Raw genomic sequence first — 26714 nt, forward strand, 5'->3', positions numbered from 1 at the left:
AAGACGCTAAAAAGAAACCGGGAAGACGCACTTGTGACGCACTTCCTGTGCGCGAGGCGAAGAAGATGGCTGCATCCCAACAGCAGGCTTCAGCGACTACTTCTACCGCCAGTGTGTCGGGTCCAGGTTCAGCTGGTGGGTCGGGCCCCCAGCAGCAGCCACAACCACCAGCACAACTTGTGGGACCTGCCCAGAGCGGGCTTTTGCAGCAACAGCAACAGGACTTCGATCCTGTGCAGCGCTATAAGATGCTCATCCCGCAGCTGAAGGAGAGTCTACAGGTGATGGGTTGGGAGATTTGGCTCTCTGCCATCCGGGGGGTGGGCGGAGGGATTGTTTAGTCCGGGAGAGAGCAAAAGAAGCGTTAAGAAGGGAAGAGGAATGAGACTGTCTTCGTGATGCCAAAGCGAAGTTCTGTGGATTGACAGTGTAAGGTGGGATCAGAGAGAATCTTGAGTTTGAGACTGACCGGAATTCGAGTTGGAGGGAATTTAAAGAAAAAACCTAGCTCTAGACGTTAAAGCCTGAGGAAAGGACTGGCCTTGACTGACTGTGACTGGTGGGTGAGGGAGGACCCTAAGGTATGTCTGGGAAATTACTGGCAAGAGAAAGGGGGCCTCTGGAAAAATATAGCAATTGCTGTAAAGGAATGGAAGTTGGAATTACTCTGCAGTGATAGGAGGAGAAGTAACAACTGAAGAGGAGGCCTGAGATTGGCTGTATCTTAAGGAAGAGTGAAGATCTACCAAAAGTGTCCTCTTGTGTTTCTTCATCTCCCACACCTTTTTTCCCCCCCTTTTTCCTCTTTAGACCTTGATGAAGGTTGCAGCCCAGAACCTGATTCAGAACACTAACATTGACAATGGGCAGTGAGTACTCCCCTTTCTCCAGGATGTCAGTATCTCCATCCTAGTCTCAAAAACATCCCCCTTGTACCCCACCCATCCCTCTTTTCTCTTTATTTTGAAGCCTACTCCCTACCCCCTGGCCTTGCCCTTTTTGCCCCTTCTACTATTAACTGTCCCCTAGGTCTTGCTTCGGAGAAGGCAGTGGCACCCCACTCCAGTGCTTTTGCCTGGAAAATCCCGTGGACGGAGGAGCCTGGTAGGCTGTAGTCCATGGAGTCACTAAGAGTCGGACACGACCGAGCAACTTCCCTTTCACTTTTCACTTTCATGCATTGGAGAAGGAAATGGCAACCCACTCTAGTGTTCTTGCCTGGAGAATCCCAGGGACGGGGGAGCCTGGTGGGCTGCCATCTATGGGGTTGCACAGAGTCAGACACGACTGAAGCGACTTAGCAGCAGCAAGTCTTGCTTTGGGTCTCCTGGGCCTATACATGGTTTTCTGTTGGATACTTGGTTGGGTAGTCACTTAGTCCCAGAGACTGGAAATCCATCTCCCACCTTCTTCTCCTGGACTGTAGAAAGAGCAGCGATGGACCCATTCAGCGCTTTGACAAGTGTCTGGAAGAGTTCTATGCACTTTGTGACCAGCTAGAGCTCTGCCTGGTAAGGGGCCTCCTAGCCACCAGGTGACCACAACTACCTCAGTTCCTGGGCTTCAGGAACCTTCATTCAGTCAGTTGACAAATGCTCACTGAGCACCTCCTGTGGCCCAGACCTGTGTGGATACTGCACCTGATACTGGGGACAGAAAGTTGCCCAGTCCTTGCCTTCACGGAGCTTCCAGTTCAGTGGGTGACAAATATATCCTCCAGCAGTGATAGCTCAGAGTCAGGGCTCTGACAGGAGAAGCTCAAGACATGGAAGACCATGAAGGGGGAAGCTTGGGCAGAAGGCTCAGGGCTGGGTTGTGGGGGTGAGGGGCAGGCAGAGGGGGCAGGGTTAAAATAAGAGGGCTATAGACGTCCAGAGATGGCACCTGACCTCACCTAGGGTGGGTCTAAGGAGGAGGTGGCTCAGGATAGACTACTAGTAGAGAGCACATCTGAGCCAAGGCTGGAACAAAAAGGGAAGAAGGGTGGGAGTTGAGAGGAGGCAGATGGCTCAGAGCGCAGCCTTTGAAGTCAGAGGGACCACCAATCTCTACCTCTGAACCTTGGATTCCTCCTTTGGAAAATGGATTTTGGAGAAGGACTCGGCAAGATCTTGCATGTAAAACATTTAACATGGTACTAGACAAGTGGCAAATGTTTTATCTTATAGCGTCATCATCATTTTGAACTGGATTTTGAAGGAAAACGCAGTTTGAGGAGCTTCGTAGTGGTAGAAAGATGTTCCAACCAAGAGGAACAGCTTCTGCTTTAAGTTCCCTTTAAAAATGTCATGAAATTCAGTCTGGCTAAGGTATGGTAGGCACTGGGGCTTGTTGGATTTTGAATATAGCCCCGAGGTTGCTAGGGAGCCATGGAGGGTTTCAAGCAAGGAAAAACATCGACCCATTTGTTTTTTTAGGGGTATGCTTCTGGTCACCAAATGAGGGATCGGTTCGGGGGGCTTAGAGTGGAGGCTGGGGGCCCATGGCAGCATTCAAGAGCCATCAGGTTTCACCAGGGTGGAGTCCTGAGGAAGTGGGGAAGGGCAGGTGGAAGAGATACTCAGAAGGCTTTGTGCCTGGGCAGTGGGACTGATGGGCTGTGGGAGGAGTCTCCAAGATGAGGCCCAGGGGTCTGGTTTGGATGGTAGAACCGTCCCTGAGACAAGGACCCAGGAAGGGGAGTGGTTTGAGGGGTAGAGTATAGGAGCTCTGGAATATTAGGGGAGGTGGGCACATCAGTGCAGAGTTCAGAGCAGAGTGGTATGTATGTGGGTGAGACACCTCCTAGAGGGCATGAGAATGAGAGGAGGAGACAGGATTCGGGAATTGCCGCACTTAAGGCTTAGGTAGTTTAAGAAACATCTAGAAGAACTAGCCAGAGAAGTAGAAGGAAAACTAGGAGGGGCAGGTGCCACCAGAGAAGCCAGTGTCAATGCCAAGCCTACGGTTAGGAGAGTCACAATAATAGTAGTTGACATCCATCAACTAGCACTTAAATAACTTGCCAGGACCTGTGCTTGTGTCTCACACACTGCGCTCACCATTCTCATTTTATGAGGTAGCAGAAGTACTTATCAAACCCATTTTTCCAGCGGAGTTAACAGGCCCAGAGAGGAGAAGCCACATGCCTGAGGTTACCCAGCAAGTGAGTGGCAGGGCCAAGTTTTGACCCCAAGACCCCAGGATTCCAGATGCTGAAAAGCCTACGCCAGGCTGGCGCTAGGGGTGGGATTGGCAGTACCTGGAGTGAGGCTAATGCTGCACTTTGCTTGCTGTCCACAGCGCCTGGCACATGAGTGTCTGTCACAGAGCTGTGACAGTGCCAAGCACTCTCCAACATTGGTGCCCACAGCCACCAAACCTGATGCCGTCCAGCCTGACAGCCTGCCCTACCCACAGTACCTGGCAGTCATCAAAGCCCAGATTGCCTGTGCCAAGGACATTCACACTGCCCTGCTGGACTGCGCCAACAAGGTCACAGGCAAGACGCCTGCACCACCTACGGGCCCTGGAGGCACCCTGTGAGCTAGCAGGGCTGGGAGTGGGGGAAGGGACAGGGAGGGAATGAAGAGTGGCTTCAAAGCATCTTTGTCTCTGGCTTTTCTTCCTGCCTGAACACTGCGGCCGGCGCCAGCAGGGGGCAGCAGAGGCCAGCAAGGCGCGCGCAGGGCGGGGCCTTGCCTCTGCCGGCTGTCTTCTCATCCTTGGCTGAGGGTGGACTTTGGATTGTGCTCCTTGGTGATCTCTTCCAGGGGGTCTCCCCCTACCTAGCCTAGTTGTGGAGCCCTGACTGGGCCCCTCTCCCTCAGTCCATTCTGATTCTGTCCCAGTTCGGGGGGGTGGTCTCTGTGTCTGCTCCTTTTCCTAGCTGTTTCTCTTGGTGTCTTCTGTCATTTGATCTTTTGTTCCCATCTCCCTGTCTCTGACCATCTCTTGCCCAGTGCCCCTTTGCTAATTGGGACTGTCCCCAGCTCCTAACTGGGATTCTCTGTCTATGCACAGTTCCCGAAAGGAAGCCAGAACACCAAGGTCACCTGGGGCTAGAAGGAGCTTCGTTTCCAGGGGCCATAGCCACACCCAGCAATCCCCAGCACCTCTCATGTCAGCTCAACCCCCCAGTCTGCTTGACCCAAAAAAGGGAAGTGAAAGGTCTGGGCCCTGACAGCATGCCCAGTCCCAGTCGGGGAGCAACCCAGCGCGGCACCCCCCCCATACCCAGGGCCTGCGTCAGCAGCACTCAAACAAGGGGTGTTATGCAATCCGCGGTGAAGCCAGCCCAGCTGAATGCCTGGGTCCCTGTATTTTTAGCCCCAAAGGAGAAGTGAAAAGGCCCCAGCAGGGATGAATCATCAGTCCTGGGGAAGAACCCAGGCACCTTGGCCTCAGCTCCGGGAAGCAGACCTTGAGGAGGAGGCTTCAGGAAGAGTGTACCCCACCGGGCTCCCCACTTCCCTGAGAGGCAGCTTCAGGGAGCTCAGCCATGGCCGTCAGGCCTGGGCAAGTGTAGGGCGGAGCTACCAGCTCAGGCCCAGCTGGTGGGGTGTGAAAGGTCCAAGTGACTCAGCCTGGTTGGGGGACGGATGGCCCCACCCAGAACCTTCTGTACCCTGGTTCCCATGGCACCGCCTAGAGGTCTGCTGTCCTGGACCCCACATCAGTGCAGAACATCCAGAACCACGGAGCCTTGCAAATCACCCAGAGCCCAAGTCCCCACACTGGAGTTCTGGGAAATGGCCAGCTCTTGTGTGTGTGTGTACATCCCAGCAGTTCCTTCCCTTTCTCCCTGACCTTCCTTGAAGTGCCAGGCACAGAGGGCAAGCTCCAGGCAGGGCAGCAGACCTCTCGGGCACAAGCTGAAGCTGCTGTCCACAGGGAGAATTTCTTCTGAGAGGAAGCCACAGCTCTGCCCATTTATCTGACTAGATCAGTCCCCCACCCATGTGACTCCCCACATCTTCTAGGATAATCTGCTTAAAGTCACCTGATTATAGACTTGAATCACATCCACAAAATTCCTTCACAGCCTCATCTAGATTAAATAACTGGGAGCTGTAGCCTGGCCAAGTTGACAAATAAAACTGACCATCATAACCTTGTCAGTTTGGCACCCCTACACATCTCCTTAACCACACTTAATCTCCAAATCAACACAAAAACAAAGTCCCAGTTCCACCCAACATGATAACAATTATCTGCCTACAACACTCTTTCCCCGTGAGAGCCTGTTGGCTTCCAGCCTGGGGGCACACAGCACACAGTGGTAGAGATGTGTCAGTCCACAGGCCCACACACTCAGTGAGGCACCGCTGGCCCTGTGAGGTGGCATCAACACAGCATCACGCACACATGGGGGCAGGACATCCCAGCAGCCCTGACCCCGGACCCAGCAGTGCCGAAAACCACATGCCAGCATACAGACGGGAGACACCTGGTGGGCAGCGGGGTGATAGATGCACAGTTGAGCAGCACACAGGGTGGGAACTGTGCACCAGGAAGCTGAGTTCATGCAACACGCATTCGCTATGCATCTGTTTGGGGCCAGGCCCTGTATAGTGTGAACCAAAGAGCCCTGCCTTGCTGGAGCTGATACTTCAGTGACAGTTAAGTGTGATAAAGTAAAACACAGTGTGTCAGGCACTGAGAAGTTCCAAGAAAGAAAATAAACCAGAGAGGTGAGACCAGAAGTAGAATGGGGGTGGGGGGGGGGAGGGGGAGTATTTAGGAATAGATCTAAAGGTGTAAGGTTTGCACATGGAGAATTATGTTACTTTATTGGAAAACATGAAAGTTTGAGAGTTTAGGTTGGGGGGGTAAATGGATTGTACACGTATTTTGTTGATTCAGTTGCTCAGTTGTGTCCAACTCTTTGTGACCCCATGGATGTATTTATTATTTGTTAAATGGATAACAAGGTTATTTTTAAACCTTTTCTAATCCTTGACCCAGGTCATGAAGGCCTCCCTGAGAAGGCAGTACTGGAGTGAACTTAAAGGGAGTAAGTCCTGGACATTCCAGAGGGAACAAGTGCAGAGGCCCTGCCTGAGGCAGAGCTGTGCTGGTGCATTGATGGAATAACGTGGATGCCAGGACCACAGTGAAGAGCCAGGGTAGAAGAGGACCTTAGTGAAGGTTCTTACTGGATTAGCAGGCCCAGAGGAAGATTGTACAGCCTGGTGCACAACCACCCACTCCAGGGAAGGGTGTACATGAGATGCACAGCTGCACAGGGCAAACCAGACCAGGGAGAAACAGGCACACACAACCCCTCTTCTCTAGTAGACAACAGCGTGACCCGCCATCCTGCAATCATGGTGTCTCAGTCCCAGGGACAGTCCCACAAACAGACTCAAGGAACAATCCAACCATGCGAATACACAAACAACCGTCTAACTACTACTTAAGCCGCTATCTCCTACCCCATCTCAGACTTTGCCCATCACCAGCTGACTCAGCCCTGCCCTCAGCTAAACGTTATCAAAAGCAGTGAGGCTGGCTTTAGATAAGGCCTCTCAGGTTCAAGTGTGCCTGCCTTTTTGCCCCTGCTCTGCCCACGGAGGCCACCGAGAGGAGCAGGAGTGCGCCAGCCACCCTCCCATCATGCGCTGCAGACGTCAAGGACCAAAGTTCACCAGTTTCACTGCCTTGTGATCTGGCCACAAAGGAACTGCTTCCAGACACTAGCCTCCTGGGTGTTTTCAGCTACACCCCAAGGACACAAACACAGGAACAGTATTCACACATCTGATAACCACACAGTTCCAGAGGTCTTGAACACAGCCAAGCCACCTAGAGCCACACAGGCTCTCACACACACCCTCAGCTCCCAAGCTGTGTGCTCACGGCTCCTCATCACCCCCAAGGACACACAGTCACCCTCAGCGGCCTCCCTCAAGGAGTTCCCAGCTCTTAGTCACTCCAGATCCCATGGTGGTTCAGAGCTCCACACATGTGCAGGTAGGTATGGAAGTCACAAGTTCTCACGGGATGCCACTTCAAAGGCAGTTACGTTTGAGTACACACTCCCTCACCCAGCGATGGTGAGAGTAAGCACAGAGCGGTGTCAGAGGGTTGTAAGGACACGGCCTTAACATAGGACAGTGGGCTCATTTGTGTCCCACACCTACTTGCCCCACCACACACCCAGTCGCTCCAGGGCAGCCCCCCTTCGCACATGCGGCGCTCACGCGGTCCACACGCACCGCACGGCACACCAGCCGCTGGGCCCGCGCAGCTGCGCACACGGCTCCCGCCAGTCAATCACGCCAGGAGCACACGGGACCAGGTCACACGTGCAGCGCGTACACAGTCCCCAGCTCGCCCGCGCACTCGCGCCGGCTCTCACACCCCCGCGTTTCCCGTCCCCGCTTGTTTTTCTGGAAACTCTGCTCTCCATTCCCCTCCCCCTAGGCCGGAAGCGCTCGCTGTATTTTTAGCCTCTCTGGTTTCCGCCCCTTTCCCCCCCCCCCCCGGCCAGCCCGCCCGGGACCTGCCCCCCTGCACCCCGCGGGGGACCCCGGCCATCCCCTTCCCCACCGTCATTCCAGAGGGGATTCCCGGCTTTCGCCGAGGCCACGGATTTTCCCGCTGGCTACGTGGGGAGCTGGGCGGAGTCCTGCCCTGAACTTCCTCCTGAGCTGGGACTCCTGAGGCCTGGACGGGGTGGAGGGGGGGATGGGAGCCTGGCTCCTCAATCGGAGAGAGGGGTTGGGGGCGGGGCGGGGCGGGGGGGCTCGGACTCCTGCGTTTGAGAGACAGGGTGGCTGGGAACCAGGACTCCTGAGTCTGGTGAAGCCACGGCCTGGGAGCCGGGTCTCCTGGGTCTGAGCGAGGAGGCGGCTTGGAAACCCGAACCCCTTGATCTAAGCAAGGAGGGGCAGAGGTCGGGGCTCTTAGTACCCCCGCCCCTGTTAGTGTTTAGACGGGTGCTCAGTCCTTCGGCGCGCAAAGCCCCTTCCAGTCTCTTTTGAGAATCTCCCAAGCCGAAGCGCCCTGGCCCTCGAGCCGATGACTCAGCATATGGAAGAGGGGAGGGGATCAGCCTGAGTCAGGGATGGGAACTGCTCCCCGTCTCCAGGGAATCGAAACTGGTATTCCCTCCTCCAGGATAGCGGCCAGAGCCGAGCCGGCCCCTAGGAACCCCAGAATGCCTCCCATCTCTCGTTCTCCCGCCCCTTAGTCCGACTACGAGCACAGGGATTTGGAGCCCAACTGGGCGGCGGGTGCCGGGCATCTCCCTTTTCCCTCCTTTTCCCGTAGTCCTCAAGCCTCTGTTTACAGGCGACCAAAACCCTGGTTACAGAGAGGAACCCGGGCGTCCGGGTCGAGCCTCCTCGTCACGGCTTCCAGGAAGCCCCCCTCCCCCGCCCCTTGTGAGTGAGTCACTGGCGAGAGGGAGGCTGCAACCGTGCCAGAGCCGCCCGCAGCCGCCCAGCTCACGGGACCGGCCGGGAAGGCCCCTCAGCCCGAGAAAGCGCCGCACCAGGGATTCCCCCGTGCTCTGTCGGACGGGCAGATCAGCGAGCCTAGCAGAATCTCCTCACCTCAATACAAGCCCGCAGTCCGCGGTCACAACCTGCAAGAATGAACTTTCCACCATAATAACTGCACTCCGTGGCAATGATTTATTTCTACCACCGTTTTTTCAGTCAGGGCAGCCAGCTCTGGAGACCCCCTTTAAAAATTAGTGTTTTCACCGTATCTTAAGAGAGCATCACTCAGGCCAACTCCTTGACAATAAAAGACTTGTCAATGAGGGGAGTCATTTCTGCAAACGCAGAGTTCTTTCAAGGCACATCCCTTTATGAGAGACCCATCCGACCATCAGTTGGGGATGATCCGTTCCTTCCATTTGAGACAGCTTTCCAGCAAAGAAACCCTCCACCATAATAAAAGATTTCCCCTTTTCCAATCTTGAGTTTTCGAGTGCAAACTTTTTAAAATATGATTTAAGGTCCTGGTATTAGGCTAATGCCATTCACTAACAGGAGAATAACTTGGCCTCTTCTGGCCTGGGTTTCCCTGTGTGTAAAATGGGCATAATACCTCCTTGAGTTAATGTATGTATGTAAGACACTTTCTGCAATTGTGCCTAGCCCAGAGGAAGCCACCAGAAGCGCCAGTATTTGTGTGAGGGTGAGAGGACGCAGCGGTCCTGTATTTGGGAAATGACGCCCCTTTCCAACCTCACCAGGTGTGTGGGACCCCACCTCACCCCCAATCCTCGTGAGTGGGGGCGAAGAGGGCGGTCCAGGTCTCAGGATCTGGGCAGTTCGGGAGCAAGACCGTCCAGGATTGGGGGGGGGGGGGGGGCGTCTTCTCTCACTGTTTTGCTCCTGCGGATTTCTGTCTGTGGATGTTTGTTTCTTCCAGTTTTCGCCCCTTCTGTTTCTGTGACTCTCCCTCCCTCACGCTTCTCGCTCTGAATTTGTCTCTTTGGGGACTGTCTACGTCTCGTCTTTTCAAGTTCTGCCTTCCCACCTCCCCTCCTCTTCTCACCCTGTCTCTCCTCCTCTGTGCATGTCTCCCTGTGTGCGTAGCTCCCCCCGTGTGTGTGTGTCCCCATGTTTTTCTCTTTGCGTCCCTCCATTTCTCTCTTGCTCTCGGTTCGCCTCTCCCCTCCCCTGTCGGTCAGTGTCGCGCGCGCACGCCCTCTCCGCCTCTGCCCTTGTCAATTCCCCCGGGAGCCCTGCCCCCACCTCCGTCCCAGTTCCCTTCTCCGCGCCTCAGTCTCCAGCCTTGAAAACTGGGCCGACACCCCCACCCCCACCCCCACGCACTCCCCGCGAGGTCGCGACCGCCCGCGGGCCCCGCTCAGGCGAATTCGGGCCGGGGTCCAGGCGGAAGGGCTCCGAACCCGGGCCGGCCCTGCTGCGCTAGGGGCGCGCGTCCGGGAAGCGCCCCTCCTGGCCCCGCCCTCCCGGGCCAACTCCCCTTGGCCCCGCCCCCTCCCTGGTCAAATAAAAGTGGCGGCTCTTCCACTCCGCCGCAGCGTGACTTCAGCGCTCCCACTTTCTGCTGGCTCCACATCCTTCGGCCATCTGCGCCGCCATGGATCTCGCCGCCATCTACAAGGTGAGCCCCCCAACTGATCGGCACCCCGACGTCCGCAACACCTGACTCCCTTCTCAAACCAGGGCTTTCTAAGGCCGCAAACAAATTCCCGCCCCGGACCCGCCCCCCCCCCTCCCCACCCCCGCCACCGGTTTCCCTTCTCAAACTGGAACTCTGTAGCGCTTCACACCGGCCCGGGGTTCCTGCCTCCCGTATCAGATCAGTGTGATCCTCTGGGGATGAAAATGGAGCCTGTGGCTTTCTGGTCTCGGCCCCAACACGAGTGGGGTGGCCCTCGGAGATGGAAAGCTGGAGAACTTTTCTCAGACCGGGGCTGTCTGGAGGCGGAAATGGCCCCCACACCTGGCTTACCCGAGTAGTTGCTGAGGGCGCGGTTTTGCGCGGAGGCGTTTCTTGGGCTGGAGTCTCCGGGTGAGCGGGATCCGACTTCTGTCTCTTCGCTCCCTGCCCCAGAGGATCTTGGAACTCTAAACCCGAAGAGATCCGGACTCCTGGCTTAATTTTGCCCCCTGTTCCACTTGTGAAATTGGAGAAACCGATGAGCGGGGTCAGATCCCGAGAGGCCCAGAGGCTTAAAAAATTGGAGGACAGCGGTCTGTCCTGACTTTAGGGCCCCTCTGATCCAGCCGGGAGAGCCGAGATTCCTGAGTCCCTCGGGATAAACTTAAGTCGCGAATAAACCTCCAAATCGGGATCCTTGAGATCCGGAACCCGAGTTGTTGTTTTTTTTCCTTAGGGCGGGTGGGGCTGAGGCCGGGAGCCCACAAACCGGACTGGCAAGCCCTTAGTTGCCCTGCAGCTGGGGCGGGGCGTCACCCTGTATTTTCGGTGTCTTAACCGATCGTTGTTTCCACAGAGCCTCCTGTCGCTGAGCCCTGAACTGCCATCCGACCTCGGAGAGACTGAGTCCAGCACCAGCTGGGCTTCCTCGGGACCCTGGAGCCTCAGCTCATCCGACTCCAGCCTGCCTGAGGTCGCTGCCCGCCTGCCTGGCCGCTCCACCAGCCTGGTGGAGGGTCGCAGCTGCGGCTGGGTGCCCCCACCCCCAGGCTTTGCGCCCCTGGCTCCTCGACCCAGTTCGGAGCTGTCACCCTCACCCACCTCGCCTACCGCCACTCCCACCACCTCATCCCGCTACAAGACTGAGCTATGTCGGACCTTCTCAGAAAGCGGGCGCTGCCGCTATGGGGCCAAGTGCCAGTTTGCTCATGGCCTGGGTGAGCTGCGCCAGGCCAGTCGCCACCCCAAGTATAAGACGGAGCTCTGCCACAAGTTCTACCTCCAGGGTCGCTGCCCCTACGGCTCGCGCTGCCACTTCATCCACAACCCCAGCGAGGACCTGGCTGCCCCCGGCCATCCCCATGTGCTGCGCCAGAGCATCAGCTTCTCAGGGCTGCCCTCCGGCCGCCGAACCTCGCCACCACCAGCAAGCCTAGCAGGCCCTTCCGTGTCCTCATGGTCCTTCTCGCCCTCCAGCTCCCCACCACCACCACCCGGGGACCTTCTACTTTCACCCTCTGCTTTCTCTGCTGCCCCAGGGACACCTGTGTCCCGAAGGGACCCCACCCCAGCCTGTTGCCCTTCCTGCCGAAGGGCCACCCCCAACAGCGTCTGGGGGCCTGTGGGTGGCCTAGCTCGGAGCCCTTCTGCACACTCCCTGGGATCTGATCCCGACGAATATGCCAGCAGCGGCAGCAGCCTGGGGGGATCCGACTCACCTGTCTTTGAGGCTGGGGTTTTTGGGCCACCTCAGCCACCTGCCGCCCCCCGGCGACTTCCCATCTTCAATCGTATCTCCGTTTCGGAGTGACAAATGCCTGCCTAGTACAGATCAGCTGGATCTTAAGGGGGGCCATTTCTCGTGCGTGGGTTCCACAAGGGGTCCCGGGGCTGTAGGGGACTGAGGGACTCGTAATCATGTATTTCTCCCCACCTTCCAAAGTGCATTAACTCACTCCCCTGACCCCCGCGCTGGGGCAGGTCCTCAGCGTGCAGGCTGTTCGGGAAGGAGTGTTTTATGGGGTCTTTAAAAAAAATGTAGCAAGTTTGAGGGAGGTAGTAAGCCTCTTCTCAAACTTCACCCCTGCCCAATGCTGTGAATATTAAGCCCCCAATGCCCCCTTCCAGTTCTTCCTAGATCCTGAGGCTCCAGTGTCTGGTGATTGGAGCCTCACCTGAAAGGGAATCCTGGTGCTCAAACTTCCCTCCAAAAGCAAGTAGCCAAAGCCATTGCCAACGCCCGGCTCTCCCACCCCCGCCTTTGGGCCCCTTATTTATGACGACTTTATTTATTCTAATAGATTTTATAGTATTTATATATATTGGGTCGTCTGCTTCCCTTGTATTTTTCTTCCTCTTTTTGTAATATTGGAAACGACGGAATAATTATTGTTATAAGTATACACTATAATATATTAAGTAATATATATTGTTAAAAATTTATTTTTGTGGTTTTTTGGAATTTTTAAATAAAAGAAATCTGTGTGTAAATTGGAATCCCGGCTGTTGTGCGGTCTTGAGGCAGTGAGATTGGAGGGGTGGACGGTGTGGACTTTTTTAGAAACGGTGTGGAATCAGCCTCGGGTAGCTCCTCCAAATCTACCCAAAGACAAGGCGCTTGCGGCACTTACCTGGCAGGAAGTGACGTCACCGGGCCCAGCAGTTCACCTGAGAGGGCGGGGCCAGGTGAGATCACTCGAGAGGAGCCGGGAGAGCCAGTTCCCGGGGCGTGGGGTGCGCTGAAACTCCTGTCCTGCCGGACTCCTCGACCCAGCTCTCGGCAGGGCGCGGGCGGGGACGAGATGTTTCCGTCCCCACGGGGCCGAGGGGGGAGGGCGGGGCGGAGTGGGGAGGACGGAATGTGCTGGGGCTTGAGCCCAGGGCGGGCGAAGGCAGGCGGCCGGCGCGGCGGGTGGGGGAGGGGTCGCCCCGGAAGCCGGGGCGTCCTGGGGTCCCACCGCCGGGCCTTCCAGGACCGAAAAGTGTTGGGATACGCAGGTTTTCGGAATCTTGGGGGAGGCATCTTGAAAGCCTCAGGATTCTAGAATCTCAACACTGTGGAATCTCAGACTTGGTCTTCGGGAGACCTAACACTAGAACGTTTAAGAATCGCAGAACTGTAGATTCTGGGTTTCCGGGCCCCTTGAATCTCGAATACCAAAATCTTGGCCTGTCGGGATTCGAGAGGCTCGGGATTGCGGAATCTCGGCTTCTGAGCGGTGGAAACTCGCGGTCTCTCGCCCCAGGCGGGGTGGGAGTCGGCGATCGCGAGGCCAGGGAGGGTGGGTTTCGGTCGGGGCGGGGCTCCCGGGAGGGCCGCGTCCTCGGACCATACAAGGCCAAGAGGCGGCGGGAACCACCCTGGGGCGGAGGAGCCCGGCGCACCGAGCCCGGAAGCTGCCTAGCGTCAGCGCCTGCGCCCCGCCCCTTTCCGCCGCGGCCTCCTCCCGCTTCGACCCCTGTTTCTCTCCTTGCCCCTGCTTTTCCTCTACCCCATCTTCCCTCTCCTCTCCCCAACTCACCCCTCCTCCTCCCTTTCAGTTCCTCGTCGCCAGACCCTCCTGCGCCACCCTTCCCCTCCCCTACTTCCCCACCCTCTCCAGTTCTTCCCCTCCCCCCAGCACTTCTCGCCCTTTCCTCTTTTTACTTTCCTTTCCTTCTTTCCCCCCATCCTCCGTCCTCTGTCCCCTGTTCTCTTCACTTCCAGTTCCCTCCCCTTTCTCGCTCCCTTTCCTTTCCACTCTGCTCTCCCTGCCCACACTCTTCTTCCCCTTGGTTCCATCTTCTCCTCGCCCCATTTCTGCCCGACCCCATTCCCTCTTAGAGTGCTCATCTCTTCCCCTCCCATCCTCATGCCTCCTTGACCTCTCACTCCTTGGCCCTCTCCCTTAGCCCACTGGTGGGCCCTAACCTTTCATCTCCTCTCCCACGAAGCCCTCCCGTCCCCGGGCTCCGTTTTGGGAAAGGGCTGGGGAAAGAGAGAGACAGAAACCCAGAAATGTTGGAGAGGAACCGCAAGCTACGCAGATACATGCAGACACTAAAAGAACAAGAAGTAACACAAAGGGTTCTTCCCTTTGCAAAAAAACAGATACTCTGCCCCTTGGAAACAAATAAACCCTTATTTGAGAAAACAGCACCTGCCACCAGCTACCAGTGCAGAGAGCCGGTCCTCTTGACTTTTTCCCCCTCAAACCCACAATCCAAACCAACAGCAACCCTGTCTGATTCACTTTCTAAAGAGATGTTACAGCCCACCCTCCTGACTCCTCTCTGGCCCCACCTGCCCTTACCTTCAGTCTCTTCCCCACTCCCCCACTAAACAACCAAAGGGAAACTATCATGACACCTCAGTCAGAACACATTAATGCCAAAGTCCTAAGTCCTCAACGCCTACACAGCCTGGCTCTCATCTTCGGTCACTCTTGCTCTAGTCATTATGGCTTTTGTCGGTGCACCTCAGCCACAGGGCCTTTGCACTGGCTGTTTCTGTTGTACTCCCCGAAGTATCCCAACAGCTTGCTCCCCTTCTTCAGGTCTCTGCTCAAATGTTTTCTCAGAGATGGTCCCTGACTACTATTATTGCAACCCCCTTCCTACCTTGCTCTACTTTTCCCATGATGTTTATTATCACCACCTAACATATAAAATTACTTAAATCTTATAGCAATCAGCCGCCCCCCCAACCCTTCACATTTGAGTGTCAAATCCTCAGAGGCAGGGACTTTGTCTTGGTCACTGCTGTATCACTCACATCTAAACCCCAAACAGGAACCAGTCACATAGTGGTCACAAGCTTCAGAACTTGTTGAAAAAAATAATCGATTCAGAAACGAGGAGAGAGAACTCCAACACACACACACACACACACACACACGCGATAGTAACTATGAGGTAATTGATGTTAAACATTGTAATTATTTCACAATTTACATGTATCTAAAATTATTTTGTTCACCTTGAACTAACAGCGATTATATATATCGCAATAAAACTGGAAGAAGAAAATCCAAGATAGAAAAAGATGGACAAAGAGACAGTGTCATTTACATAGTTTGCTGAGGACCTGACACTGCCTGACACATCTACAAAATTCTTAAACTGAGATTTAGACCGACTCAAATTTCCAGACATCTAAGAGGCAACACCACCCCCTGGTGACGAAGAGGAAAACTGTACCTCCCCACAATAGAAAACACTCCCTAACCGATCGTAGCCAGAGTCCCAGGATTCTTTTCAGCCTAAAAATTCCGACGATCGAAATGTTTATTCTTTTAAGTGACGTATATGTTTCGGTTGATTAATAAGAACAAATTTATGACCCGGTAAGAGAAAATTAAAAACTGCTCCAGGTGAGGATCGAACTCACAACCTCGGCATCGCTCCGCTCGCACTGCCCTATAAGTACCGCGCGCTAACCGATTGCGCCACTGGAGCTTCGGCCGCACCCCTGTGCCGTGAAGTCCTTCAGTCATTCCTGACCACGTGACCTTGGAGGCTAGCTCCGCCTCTACTTTGCATATACAAATAGGAATCTTTGGATTGGCCGATAGAAGAAAGTGTGTTACCAGTTCCGGCTTCTCACGCCTGGAGGGCTCTTGCTGTAAAAGGGAAAAGTCTGCGAAGCTTTTGCTATGTGGGGGTGTAGCCTGTCCGGGACCGCCTTCTCATCAATATTCAGAATCCAGAGAGGAGAGGTCTTAACCCTTTGCGGGCTGGCCGGCCGGAAGGCGGCCCCTCCCCCCTGCGGGCGGGAACAGGATATGAGCCCGGGAGGGGGGGGGGGAGGAGGGGAAGCCCCAGGCGACCGCCCCCCACCCCACCGTTGGGACCGGACTCTCCAGCCACAGATGTGGCGCCGCCGCCGCCGCCAGATCCTGGTGCCATCCATCCCGAAGCCTGAGGGGTCCACAGTTGCAGACTCCAGCCGTCCGAAATTCTGCACCGCGTCCTGAGAGACCCCGAAGCCCAGGCCCCAGCGTCCAGGCAGGCTAGAGGACCCCATATATCCAGGTGCCCAGCGCCCCCTCCTGGAGGAGGAGCCAGGAGTCCGGGACATCAGCCCCGCGCGACCCTGGAGGCCGAGCTTCCTGCAACCGGTTTCGAAGAACTTAGGATCTCAGACCGGAGAGTCCCTCCAGAGTTTTTCCCAGAAAGCTGAGCCCAAGACTCCCGGGACTGGAGGAACTTGGGATACGGACTCCTAGAGCCCCATCCAGCCCGTTGGGGGCTGAAGCGCCCACTAAAAGAGGACCCTGGAATTTGGGACTCTTCTGCGCTCCCGTCTGGAAGTAGTTTAACCCCTGCTCTTAGAGTTAGGGAACTCAGGAATCCAGCCCTCCCCCCACCCCACGACCCCGTCTAGAAGACTCAGGAATTTGGGTTCCCAGTACCCCCATCTGAGACTCGAGCGTCGAGGCTCCCAGCATCTTCCGTTTAGAGGACGAAAGAAATCTGGACCACTGCGCCCGGTTTTCCGAGAGACCCCGGATTCTGGTTCCTGGAGCCGGAGAGCCCGAAGTTCACACCCCTGACTTGCAGAGACCCGAGAGTGCCGGCTCTGCGCCTCCCCGGGGACCGTGCTAGGGTCAAATAGGAACCGGGCTGCCTCGGTTCGGGGCTGGAGACTCCCGGGGAGGTGAGGGTAGGCGAGGGGCCCCGAAGGGCTGGGGGAGGGGGCGGCGCCGCAGCCGCTGAACAATGAGGGGGCGTGCCGGCGGGGGGCGAGCTGAGGCGCCGGCGGGGAGTTGGGGGCTAGAAGGCTGTGGGGAGGCGCTGCGGTGGTGGGGACAGTGAGCGGATCTCGGAGGGACTTGACTGAAAGGGGTCGAGGACTCAGGGCCAGCGCCCCGACTCGCAGCCCTCCGTGGGGGAGGAAGCCGTCTGCAGGACCCTGGCATCCGGTCCCCCAGCCTCCTCCGCCCTCCCCTGGGACCCCGCGGCCTCCCGCCCACGGCTTTTTCCCAGCCCTGCCCCTCGCCCTCGGCTCCAACCGGAGCCCAAACGTTCCCAGGATCCCTGAGCCTCCGGCCCCAGACACACCAGACTCACAGCTTGGGCGATTCTTGTTCGCTTTACTCTTCTTTGTTTCAGCCTTTCCGTTTTTTTCTGTGTTATCTCTCCTTACTCCCCTCTTTCGATCACTTTGCGACTGTCTCCCGCATTAGTTACTCCCAGGGACCCTCCCTGGATTCAGACCATCCTCCTAATTCTCAGCCCCCAGTCTGTGAGTCGGGGGTGGGGGCGGTGTGGCGGCAGGAAAGTCTATGGGGTCCTGGTATCCCAGAAGGGGGTCTTTCTGCAGAAGCCGCTGAGCCAGTCAGCCATGCCCGAGGGAGCCCGTGGACTGGGCCTGTCCAAACCCAGCCCTAGCCTCGGCCACAGAGGTGAAGTGTGTGACTGTGCGGCTGTGTGTGACACTCGGACAGGTGAGCGGGCGAGGGAGGGGTGGAGACTGCTGGGCATTCATTCTTTCATTCAAGACCCTGCAGCCTCCCAGGCTGACCCAGTGCAGGCAACACAGGCTGACCAAGACAACCCCGGCCCTCCTGCCCAGAGCTCCAGGTCCGGTAGGGAGAGGGACTCATCCTGAGGCCCTGAGGGAAGCCCAGCACACAGTGGTCAGGGCTGGCTGGGATGGGGAAAGCTCAGAGGGCCATGGGGACCCTGTCTGGGAGATCAAGGGAGGCTTCCTGAAGGAGGGGGATATCTAAACTGAGAATTGAAAGATGAGGCGGGGTGAACTGAGAGAGGCCAGGAAGAGTATTCTGCGCAGAGGCACAGAGGTGAGAAGAGACTGCTTATTTGAGTAACCCAGAGAAGCTGAGTGTGCCTGGAGCCTGAAGGGTAAGAAGTGGTGTGTCTTGGGAAAAGAACACACTGGAAAGGTCTCTGATGGCCACCTTGCGGAGGGCCCTTTGGATCTCAGGAGTTTGGACTTTACCCTGAGGGCAGGAATGGGATTATCCTTGTGAGAGTAAAAGAGTCAGGCTAAATAATAAAGTTCTCCCAGGATGACACATGGAGGTGGATTCAAGGAATGGGGGCCAGCAGTTCAGAGAGGACCCTGCCTGGAGAGGACAGGGCTGATTAGAGGAGAGGGGAGCACTGGGAGAGATGTTGATCAGGGGTGGGTGAGTGTGGGGGCTGAGCACACTTACTCAGTTGGGGAGCCCCTCTGATGGCTTGTTCCACAACCCCAGCAGCCCCTGCCACCCCCGCCATGACCTCCCCCCGAGGTTCTGGGAGCTCCACATCCTTGAGCACTGTGGGCTCTGAGGGAGACCCGGCTCCGGGCCCCACCCCAGCCTGCTCAGCCTCGAGGCCAGAGCCCCTTCCAGGGCCCCCCATCCGCCTGCATCTGTCGCCCGTGGGGACCCCGGGTTCTGCGAAACCCTCGAGGCTGGAGCGTGTGGCCCGTGAGATCGTGGAGACAGAGCGGGCCTACGTCCGGGACCTCCGAAGCATCGTGGAGGTGAGGCGGGTGGGCACCCCAGTGCCGTGGGAACCTGGGCCAGCCCCTCCACCCTCATAACCCCAGTCATCCCCACAGGACTATCTGGGCCCTCTGCTGGATGGTGGGGTCCTGGGGCTGAGTGCGGAGCAGGTGGGCACGCTGTTTGCCAACATTGAGGACATCTACGAGTTCAGCAGGTCAGGGACGGGTTGGGTGGGCGGGGGGGGAGGGTGGGCTAGGGAGCTCAGGGAGACAGGCTGTGTTCTAACCCAAACCTTTGCGCCCAACAGTGCCCTGTCCAGACTGGAACACAGGGTCTTATGATATTGGGTAGGGATCACCATGGGGAATGAGGACCCAGATGAGGTCCAAATATCAGGATGGATCCAGGCAATGAGATGGGGCTAGCGCCATGTCAGGTCATGGATCGCAGTGAATCAGACTCCTCTGGGGCTTGAGGATCATGACAGTGTGAGCATTTGTGTGACTTGTCCTGGGAAACCCCGCAGTCCAGACAAACCGGGATGGTTGGCCCCCCCAGTGAGGAGGGTGCTAGAGTTCAAGGAGAGCGTGACACCTACGTGTCTTGATGACACTTTTGTTGTTGTTCAGTCGCTCCATCGTGTCCGACTATTTGCAGCCCCACGAACTGCAGCACACCAGGCTTTCCTGTGCTTCACCGTCTCCAGGAGCTTGCTCAAGCTCATATCCACCGAGTCGGTGATGCCATCCAGCCGTCTCATCCTCTGGTGACGCTTAATTACACTTTTTTTTTTGGCCTCACCGCTTGGATTTCGGGATCTTAGTTCTCCAACCAGGGACTAAACCTGGACCCAGCAGTGAAGGCACCTAGTTCTAACCACTGGACCACCAGGGAATTCCCTAATTACACATAAAGTTCTTGGGGAGGTTTGTGAGTCACAACAAGTTGTCAGGGTCACAACAGGATCTTAAGATTATCACAGCTCTAAGGGTCCTGACACCCCTCTCCGGGCTGTGCCCCATGAAGTCCCCAAGGCTCATGCTGCCTGTGACAAGATCTCAGGCTGAGGAACGTGATGCTGCCCAAGGACAGCGTCTGAGCAGGGTGCGACCTCCCACGTCGTGATCAGAGGACCCTTCCTGTGGACGTGACATCCCATCCTGGCAGCTCACCAAGGCCCAGCCTCCTGGTGTCCTCACAGGGTGGCGGTGTGGGGGCAGGGTGGTCCTTCACCCTTTCTCTCTGCCCCTCCCCAGGGAGCTCCTGGAAGACCTGGAGGGCAGCAGCAGCGCCGGGGGCATCGCCGAGTGCTTCGTGCAGAGGGTGAGGCGAGGGCCTGGGTAAGGGGGTTGGGGTGGGAGGGGAGCAGGCCTGGGCTAGGCTTGGAGGGAGGGGTCCTGAGGAGTCAGGCACTGACGTCTCCCTGACCCCCTTGTTGCCCACAGAGTGAGGATTTTGACATCTACACGTTGTACTGCATGAACTACCCGAGGTGAGGGCTGAGAAGCACCTGCTGGGCCCAGGCTGGGCCCCACAAGTTGATGTGCGCTAGCTGAGCTCCCCCTATCCCAACCCAGTCAGGTCCCAACCCGGCCAGACCACGACCATGTCCGCCTTCTCCCTAACCCCAACCAGCCCCTGAGAGTTCCCAAACCCTGGTCACTCCCTGACCCCTCCCAGCCTGGCCCGCTGTAGCTGCCCATCCCCCTGACCTGTGCTGTGTCCCCAGCTCCCTGGCCCTACTCCGGGAGCTGTCACTGTCCCCGCCAGCAGCCATGTGGCTGCAAGAGCGCCAGGCCCAGCTCCATCACTCGCTGCCCCTGCAGAGCTTCCTGCTGAAGCCTGTCCAGCGCATCCTCAAGTACCATCTGCTGCTGCAGGTCAGCTGTGGGCCCCCGGGGGGCTGCCTGGGGAGGGACGAGGTCCTGTCCATTGGCCACCTGGTGGTGCATCTGGAGTGCGGACCCTGGAAAAGCTGGGCCAGCCAGGACCGGGGAGGCCTCTGGTCCCTAGAAACTGGGCCAGCGCTGGGGCAGTGTCTTGTTAGCAGTAGGGGCTGGCTCCAGCTGACTTCAGTTCCTGTCTTTGCTTGCTTGTCTCTCTCCGTCTCTGGCTCTCCATCTCTGCCCCTGCCTTTCTCTCTCTCTCTCACCCTTCCTCTGTTCGTCTTCCTCTCCCTGGGCACCTGCCTTCCAGGAGCTGGGCAAGCACTGGGCGGAGGGCCCGGATGCCGGGGGCCGCGAGATGGTGGAGGAGGCTATTGTGTCCATGACAGCGGTCGCCTGGTATATCAATGACATGAAACGCAAACAGGAGCATGCTGCGCGCCTCCAGGTGACCCTGGGGGAGGGCTGGGACCCACCATGGGTGGGGGGCAGTGTGGACATGAGGGCCTCCGGTCGGGGGTTGGTCAGAGCCTTGGAGGGTGGACTGGGACAGCACGGTCTGCTTGCTAACCACCCTGTCTTGATTTGCGTGCATCGCCCGCCGGTGTGTTCCTGGGGTCCCGGCAGGAGGTGCAGCGGCGGCTGGGCGGCTGGACCGGTCCGGACCTCAGCGCTTTTGGGGAGCTAGTGCTGGAGGGCGCATTCCGAGGTGGTGGAGGGAGCGGCCCCCGACTTCGAGGGGGTGAACGGCTGCTCTTTCTGTTCTCACGGATGCTGCTCGTGGCCAAGCGCCGGGGACCGGAATACACCTACAAGGGCCACATCTTTGTGAGTTCAGGGATGGGGGCAGGGCCAGAATATTACCTGCCAGATGTATCCTATACAGAGCTGTAGAGCCAAAGACGTGGCTAGGGGCAGGGTATACATGGGTGGGCAACTTGCTTAAAAGGACCACATTTCCTTGAGTCGAGGAGCGGGGTAGGGGGTCAGAGGTATGCAGAGGTGATGTGGACCTAGAAGGGGAGGACCTGGATTTGCCCCCCAGGCAAGCATCTACACTACTCTGCAGTCGCGTCTTCTTGATCCAGATGAGAGTGGGAGGACTGGTGAGGGAGAGCTGAGCCCAGCCTGGTGGGGAGGGTTGATGGGGGGAGGGGACGTCTTTTATTTACTTATGGACGCGCTGGGTCTTGATTACTGTGAGAGCTTTTGTCTAGTCGCGGCGTGGTGGCTTTTCTTGTTGTGGAGCACAGGCTCTGGGGTACAGGGGCTTCAGTAGTTGCGGCTTGCAGGCTCTAGAGCCCAGGCTTAATAGTGGTGGTGCCGGGGCTATTCCGTGGCATGTGGGATCTTCCCTGATTAGGGATCAAACCCAGGTCTCCTGCACTGGCCTGAAGATTCTTTACACTGAGCCACCAGGGAAGCTGGAAAGGGGACACCTTTTAGGAGGAGGGGGCTCAGATACACTTGAGGGGTACATGGATGAGTCTGAGGCCTCTCTCTGCCCCTCACCCAGTGCTGCAACCTGAGTGTCAGCGAGAACCCTCGAGACCCTCTAGGGTTCAAGGTGTCCGATCTGACCATTCCCAAGCACAGGCACCTGCTCCAGGTGAGCACAGGGTGGGTCTGGGGAGGCAGGGATTTCCTGCCCCCAAGTCCCTAGACCTCACAACTGGCTCCCAATTCCACCCCCACCCCACCCCCACCCTCAGGCCAGGAACCAAGAAGAGAAGAGGCTGTGGATTCACTGTCTCCAGCGCCTCTTCTTTGAGAACCACCCCGCCTCCATCCCTGCCAAGGTACAGCTCCTGCCACCACTGGGGGGTCCTCAGGGTGCTGGGGACCCATGCATGCACGCTCAGTCATGTCCAAGTCTTTGTGACTGCCCTGAACTATAGCCCACCAGGCTCCTCTGTCCATGGGATTTCCCAATCAGGAATACTGGAGTGGGCTGCCATCTCTAAGGGATCTTCCCGACCCAGAGGTTGAACCTGCGTCTCTTTGCATCTCCTGCATGGGCAGGAAGATTCTTTTACCACGGCGCCACTTGGGAAGGCCCCCCAACTCAATAGCATTGAAAGACCCTGAGTGCCAGGGACGAGGGTGGGGGCGCTGTCTTAGAGTATGATAGTTTCATTCAAAGTTGGGTTATCTGGGTTTCAATCCCAGCTCCACAATATCCCTGCTGTGTGATTCTGGACAAGTAACTTAACCTCTCTGGCTTCAGCTTCCTCACGTGGAGGAATAATAGTGCCAACTTCACAGGGCTGTGGGGAGGATTCGTCAGTATCAGTCATGTAAGGCGCCTGACAGGTAGCAGCACCGGTTAATCAGGCCAAGCCTGGTTCTCAGGGCCCAGCCCCCTCAACCCGTGTGCTTATTTTTTTCAGGCAAAACAAGTCCTCCTTGAAAACAGCCTGCACTGTGAGTCGGGACCTTGGGCTGGGAGGATGTGACGGTAGAGGAATCGCTTCAAAGAAAAAGTAGATTATTAACCCCAAATCTCTTCCTGTAGGTGCTCCTAAAAGCAAGCCTATCCCAGAGCCCCTTACACCCCCAGTTGGGTCTCCCCGACCTCGAGATGCTAGAAGTTTCACTCCTGGACGAAGGAACACAGGTAAAAGAGATGGAACCCTGAGGTTCCCCCTCATCCCTCCCCCAGGAACCTGGAGTGGGGGGTCCTAACAGGGTTCCGATCTACCTCTCCCCACAGCTCCATCACCAGGACCCACCGTTACCCGTCGCGGCCGCAGACAGTCTGGTGAGTACCCTCCCCTAAAAGTGAACTTGGCGTCAGGTTGGGGAGCGGGCCCCTGATATCACTGTGTCTTCCCCTTAGAGCCTCTGAAGGACCTTTACGTCATGTTTCCACACAATGGTGAGTGACTGCCCAGCCCAGCCTGGTGCACCCCTGTCTGTTCCCTGGGACTCCCGGGCGTCGTGAAGGAGGGGTGATGGGGCCACTCATCAATAATGAGGAATAACACTTGTTCCTACATCTCACTCTTTCCTCTTCCTCATCTCTTCCTCTCCAGCTAAGCCTAGACTCAAGGTGAGAGACATTCCGGGACCTGGACTCCTGGGTCTACTGAGGGAGGGAACTTGAGTTCCCAAGACCCGGGTCTGAAGAAGGTGATGGGGCCTGGATTCCCTGTCCTCTGAGGGAGGGGATTGGGGCCCCCAGACTCCCGCCCTCCTTCCTTGCCTTCCTCACAGCACACTGGCAGTGCGGGGGAGCTCTACCCGCCCCTGGAGCCTCAGACACCAGGTCCCACTTCTGGACCCCCTGAGGACCTGGAGGACACAGGACCCCCCACGCTGGACCCTTCTGGGCCCTCAATCACTGAAGAAATCCTGGAGCTCCTGAACCAAAGAGGCCTCCGGGATCCAGGGGTGAGCCAGGCGTCCCCTCCCAGTGTCCTTGGGGCTCCGGGCCTGGGTGGGCACAGCCTGGGATTCAGGGGGCCAACCCACCCTGACACCTTTTGGCTTCCTCAGGGCCCACTACAGCCACCCCCCCATGATGTTCCCAAGTTCCCCGGAGACTCCCAAGTGCCAGGCGACAGTGACACCCTCACATTCCAAGGCCTGCCCAGCCGAGACTCTTCAGAAGAGGAGGAGGAAGAAGAACTGGACATGGATGAACGGGAGCCTTCCCCACTCCACGTCCTGGAGGGGCTCGAAGGTTCCAGTGCAGCTGAAATTGCTGACATTCCCAGCCTTTCCAAAAGCCCCGACAGACCCAGCCTCCCTGAAATGCCCAGCCTTTCTGAAATTCCCCAGATGCCCTGCCTCCCCAGCCTCTCTGACATTTCCAGTGTTTTTGAAATGCCCTGCCTTCCAGCCATTCCTAGCGTCCCCGACATTCCTAGTCTTCCCAGCGCTGCCCCCCAGCTCCCCTGTGACTCCTGGCTCCAGGGACCCCCACAGGAGCTGGATGAGACTCTAGCCACCCGGAGAGAACTTTTCCCTGGAAGCACTTCTGGAAAACTGGGCGAGCCCTCCTCAGAAGACAGGGCAGGGCGAGAGGAGGATGAAGGAGGATCATTTCCAGAATTCCAGCCCCCAGATGTCACCCAGGATCAGGGATTCTCACATGAGCTGGAGTTCCGCTCTTGCTCTGAAATCCGGAGCGCCTGGCAGGCCCTGGAGCAGGGGCAGCTGGCCCGGCCGGGTTTTCCTGAGCCACTGCTGATCCTGGAAGACTCGGACCTGAGTGGGGGCGGTGGCAGTGGAGGAGGGAAGGCGGGAGTCCCGACTTCGGAGAGGTCAGCATCCCGAGTGCGAGAGTTGGCCCGGCTTTACAGTGAACGGATCCAGCACATGCAGCGGGCGGAGACCCGGGCATCGGCCAACGCACCCCGCCGCAGGCCTCGGGCTCTGGCCCAGCCGCAGCTGTTACCTGGCCTGTCCCAGGAGCAGGCCGAGCCAGGTGAGGTCCAGGTATGTGGGTCAGCAGGGGTGGCCCCACCTGGGGGATCTGTCCTAACTCGACCCATCTGTCTTTGCATGCAGGACCCCTGCCTGCCTTTGGACACGTGCTGGTGTGTGAGCTGGCCTTTCCTCTAACCTGTGCCCAGGAATCTGTCCCCCTTAGCCCTGCTGCCCGGGTTCAAGCTGCCACACCTTTGACTAAGCAGGGAGGCTGCCAGGACAGCCAGGGTCTACATGTTTCAAGTTTGCCTGAGCAAGACCATCTGAGCCTCCAGGTTCCAGCTGCTACCCCGCTGCCTGAGCAAGGAAGCCTCTGGAATACCCAGATTCCAGCCACCACACCTTTGCTGGAGCAGGAAGACCCCCCAGACAGCCAGGCTACAGCTGTTACAATTTCACCAGATCAAGGCCACTTGGAAATCCAAGCTCCAGCTGCCACTCCTTTGCAGGAGCATAGAGACCACGTGGATGCTCAGGTTCCTTCTAGCACCTCAACTCTTGAGCAAGGAGGCCACGTGGACGTCCAGCTTCCCACCAACCCAGCTTCAGCCAAGCGGGGAAGTTCCTCTGATGTCATGGTTTCAGCCACCAGTCCTGCGCCCAAGCAAGAAGGCTGCTGGGACAGCCAGAGCCCAACCAACACCCCTGTAACTAAGCCGGGAGGCTCCAGGGATGTTCAGTCCCCAGCCACTGCCTGTGGGCCAGCCGTTGATCCTTTGCTTATACACAGAAGCAGCCTGGATCCTCAGATGCCAGCTCATACCCCACTGCCCTTGCAGCGTGACCTCCCAGACATTCAGGTTCCGGGTACCTCACCTTTGCCTGTACACGGAGGCCACTTGGACCGTCAGATCCCAGCCAATGCCCCGCTGTCCTTGCCCCAGGACCCCCCAGATTTTCAGGTTCCAGCTGCCAAACCTTTGCCCCAGACCGCAGGCCTCACGGACGCGGACACCCAGGTCCAAGCTCTCCCGCCTTTGCCCCAGCAGGGAGGCCTCCGAGACACCCAGGGTCGTGCCGCTGCACCTTGGCTTCAGGAACAAAGCCTCACAGACCTCCAGGTTCAGAAGCTGACACCTTTGTTGGAACAGAAGGGCCTCACGAATGACCAGGTTCCAGCTGCCATGCCTTTGCCCGAGCAAGGAGGCCCTACGGACACTCAGGACCCGTTACCTACCCCAGTCCAGACCACCGTGCTTTTGGCCAAACAAGGAGGCCCCTCAGTCTCTCACGCTGCCAGATCAGAGTCTTCAGACTTGACTCCACCCCACAGTCCCCCACCCCCGACACGGAAGCTCCTGGGCCCCAATGCGGCTGCCCTTTCAAGATACCTGGCAGCTTCATACATCAGCCAGAGCCTGGCTCGGCGACAGGGGCCTGGAGGAGAGGGTCCCCGAGCCTCCTGGGGCCCTTGGTCCTCCTCTGCCCCCACATCACGGGCACCTTCACCGCCACCCCAGCCCCAACCCCCACCACCCCCAGCCCGGAGGCTCAGCTATGCCACCACGGTCAACATCCATGTCGGAGGTGGTGGGCGGCTACGGCCAGCCAAGGCCCAGGTCAGGTTGAACCATCCTGCTCTCTTGGCAACCCCCCAAGAATCTGTGAGTCTCCGCAGAGCCCAAGGGGGCCCCGATGCCCCTTTCCACATGTGAGTCAGGATGTCAGTGTGAGTCAGGACATTGGGCTCCTTGAAAAGCAAAGACTTCAACCAGATGCCAGAGACCCTCAGAATTCACCCGGAAGTCCAGACACTGAACACAAGTCTAAAAATTGCCGCAGCTTTCTGACACCTGGAATCTTTGGCGAATGGTTCTTGTTACTTACCTGGATTAACCCAGCAGGGATGGGGAAGGGGGTGTCATTAATATTTTGTTAACTCATA

At 57.4% G+C, this 26714-nt stretch overlaps 3 protein-coding genes and 1 non-coding gene across 13 annotated transcripts; 3 read left to right on the top strand and 1 right to left on the bottom strand.

Moving 5' to 3' along the window:
* The first annotated feature begins 38 nt into the window (after nt 1-38).
* On the top strand, nt 39-3585 carry MED29 (mediator complex subunit 29). 4 transcript variants are annotated; one of them, XM_086352454.1, is made up of 5 exons: nt 39-281; nt 811-869; nt 1427-1511; nt 2169-2309; nt 3283-3585. In XM_086352454.1, exons 1-4 carry the CDS (start codon nt 66-68, stop codon nt 2268-2270), a joined length of 462 nt encoding a protein of 153 aa, XP_086208580.1. In that variant the 5' UTR covers nt 39-65; the 3' UTR covers nt 2271-2309; nt 3283-3585. The 4 variants fall into 4 exon arrangements, with proteins under 4 accessions (XP_086208580.1, XP_086208578.1, XP_086208579.1 ...); XM_086352452.1 differs by lacking the exon at nt 2169-2309; XM_086352453.1 differs by lacking the exons at nt 1427-1511; nt 2169-2309.
* Nucleotides 3586-9678: 6093 nt separating this feature from the next.
* On the top strand, nt 9679-12567 carry ZFP36 (ZFP36 zinc finger CCCH-type). Its single transcript, XM_086352451.1, has 2 exons — nt 9679-10071; nt 10928-12567. Exons 1-2 carry the CDS (start codon nt 10048-10050, stop codon nt 11879-11881), a joined length of 978 nt encoding a protein of 325 aa, XP_086208577.1. The 5' UTR covers nt 9679-10047; the 3' UTR covers nt 11882-12567.
* A 2847-nt stretch (nt 12568-15414) lies between these two features.
* TRNAI-UAU (transfer RNA isoleucine (anticodon UAU)) lies at nt 15415-15507 on the bottom strand. The gene is given in 2 exon segments: nt 15415-15450; nt 15470-15507. It is a non-coding gene; the product is annotated as a tRNA-Ile (tRNA).
* A 646-nt stretch (nt 15508-16153) lies between these two features.
* Nucleotides 16154-26714, top strand: PLEKHG2 (pleckstrin homology and RhoGEF domain containing G2). Of its 7 annotated transcripts, none has more exons than XM_086352440.1 (19): nt 16154-16708; nt 17375-17498; nt 18273-18544; nt 18623-18723; nt 19766-19832; nt 19955-20001; nt 20239-20389; nt 20706-20843; nt 21023-21223; nt 21912-22004; nt 22108-22194; nt 22786-22819; nt 22911-23012; nt 23109-23156; nt 23235-23273; nt 23431-23447; nt 23612-23788; nt 23894-24827; nt 24911-26714. In XM_086352440.1, exons 2-19 carry the CDS (start codon nt 17396-17398, stop codon nt 26482-26484), a joined length of 4185 nt encoding a protein of 1394 aa, XP_086208566.1. In that variant the 5' UTR covers nt 16154-16708; nt 17375-17395; the 3' UTR covers nt 26485-26714. The 7 variants fall into 7 exon arrangements, with proteins under 7 accessions (XP_086208566.1, XP_086208568.1, XP_086208567.1 ...); XM_086352442.1 differs by having other exon boundaries at nt 16568-16708; nt 18276-18544; XM_086352441.1 differs by having other exon boundaries at nt 16574-16714.

The sequence above is a fragment of the Bos grunniens genome, chromosome 18, assembly GCF_055505025.1.
Source record: "Bos grunniens cultivar Pamir isolate PY7600 chromosome 18, Bosgru_T2T1.0, whole genome shotgun sequence".
NCBI lineage: Eukaryota > Metazoa > Chordata > Mammalia > Artiodactyla > Bovidae > Bos > Bos grunniens.

Coding starts and splice junctions, on each gene's coding strand:
- MED29 (XM_086352452.1), top strand. CDS start 66: ATGGCTGCATCCCAACAGCAGGCTTCAGCGACTACTTCTACCGCCAGT. Junction 870..1,426: donor ACTAACATTGACAATGGGCA/GTGAGTACTCCC, acceptor CCTGGACTGTAG/AAAGAGCAGCGATGGACCCA. Junction 1,512..3,282: donor ACCAGCTAGAGCTCTGCCTG/GTAAGGGGCCTC, acceptor TGCTGTCCACAG/CGCCTGGCACATGAGTGTCT.
- ZFP36 (XM_086352451.1), top strand. CDS start 10,048: ATGGATCTCGCCGCCATCTACAAG. Junction 10,072..10,927: donor ATCTCGCCGCCATCTACAAG/GTGAGCCCCCCA, acceptor TTGTTTCCACAG/AGCCTCCTGTCGCTGAGCCC.
- PLEKHG2 (XM_086352446.1), top strand. CDS start 17,396: ATGCCCGAGGGAGCCCGTGGACTGGGCCTGTCCAAACCCAGCCCTAGC. Junction 18,545..18,622: donor ACCTCCGAAGCATCGTGGAG/GTGAGGCGGGTG, acceptor TCATCCCCACAG/GACTATCTGGGCCCTCTGCT. Junction 24,828..24,910: donor CCAGGAGCAGGCCGAGCCAG/GTGAGGTCCAGG, acceptor CTTTGCATGCAG/GACCCCTGCCTGCCTTTGGA.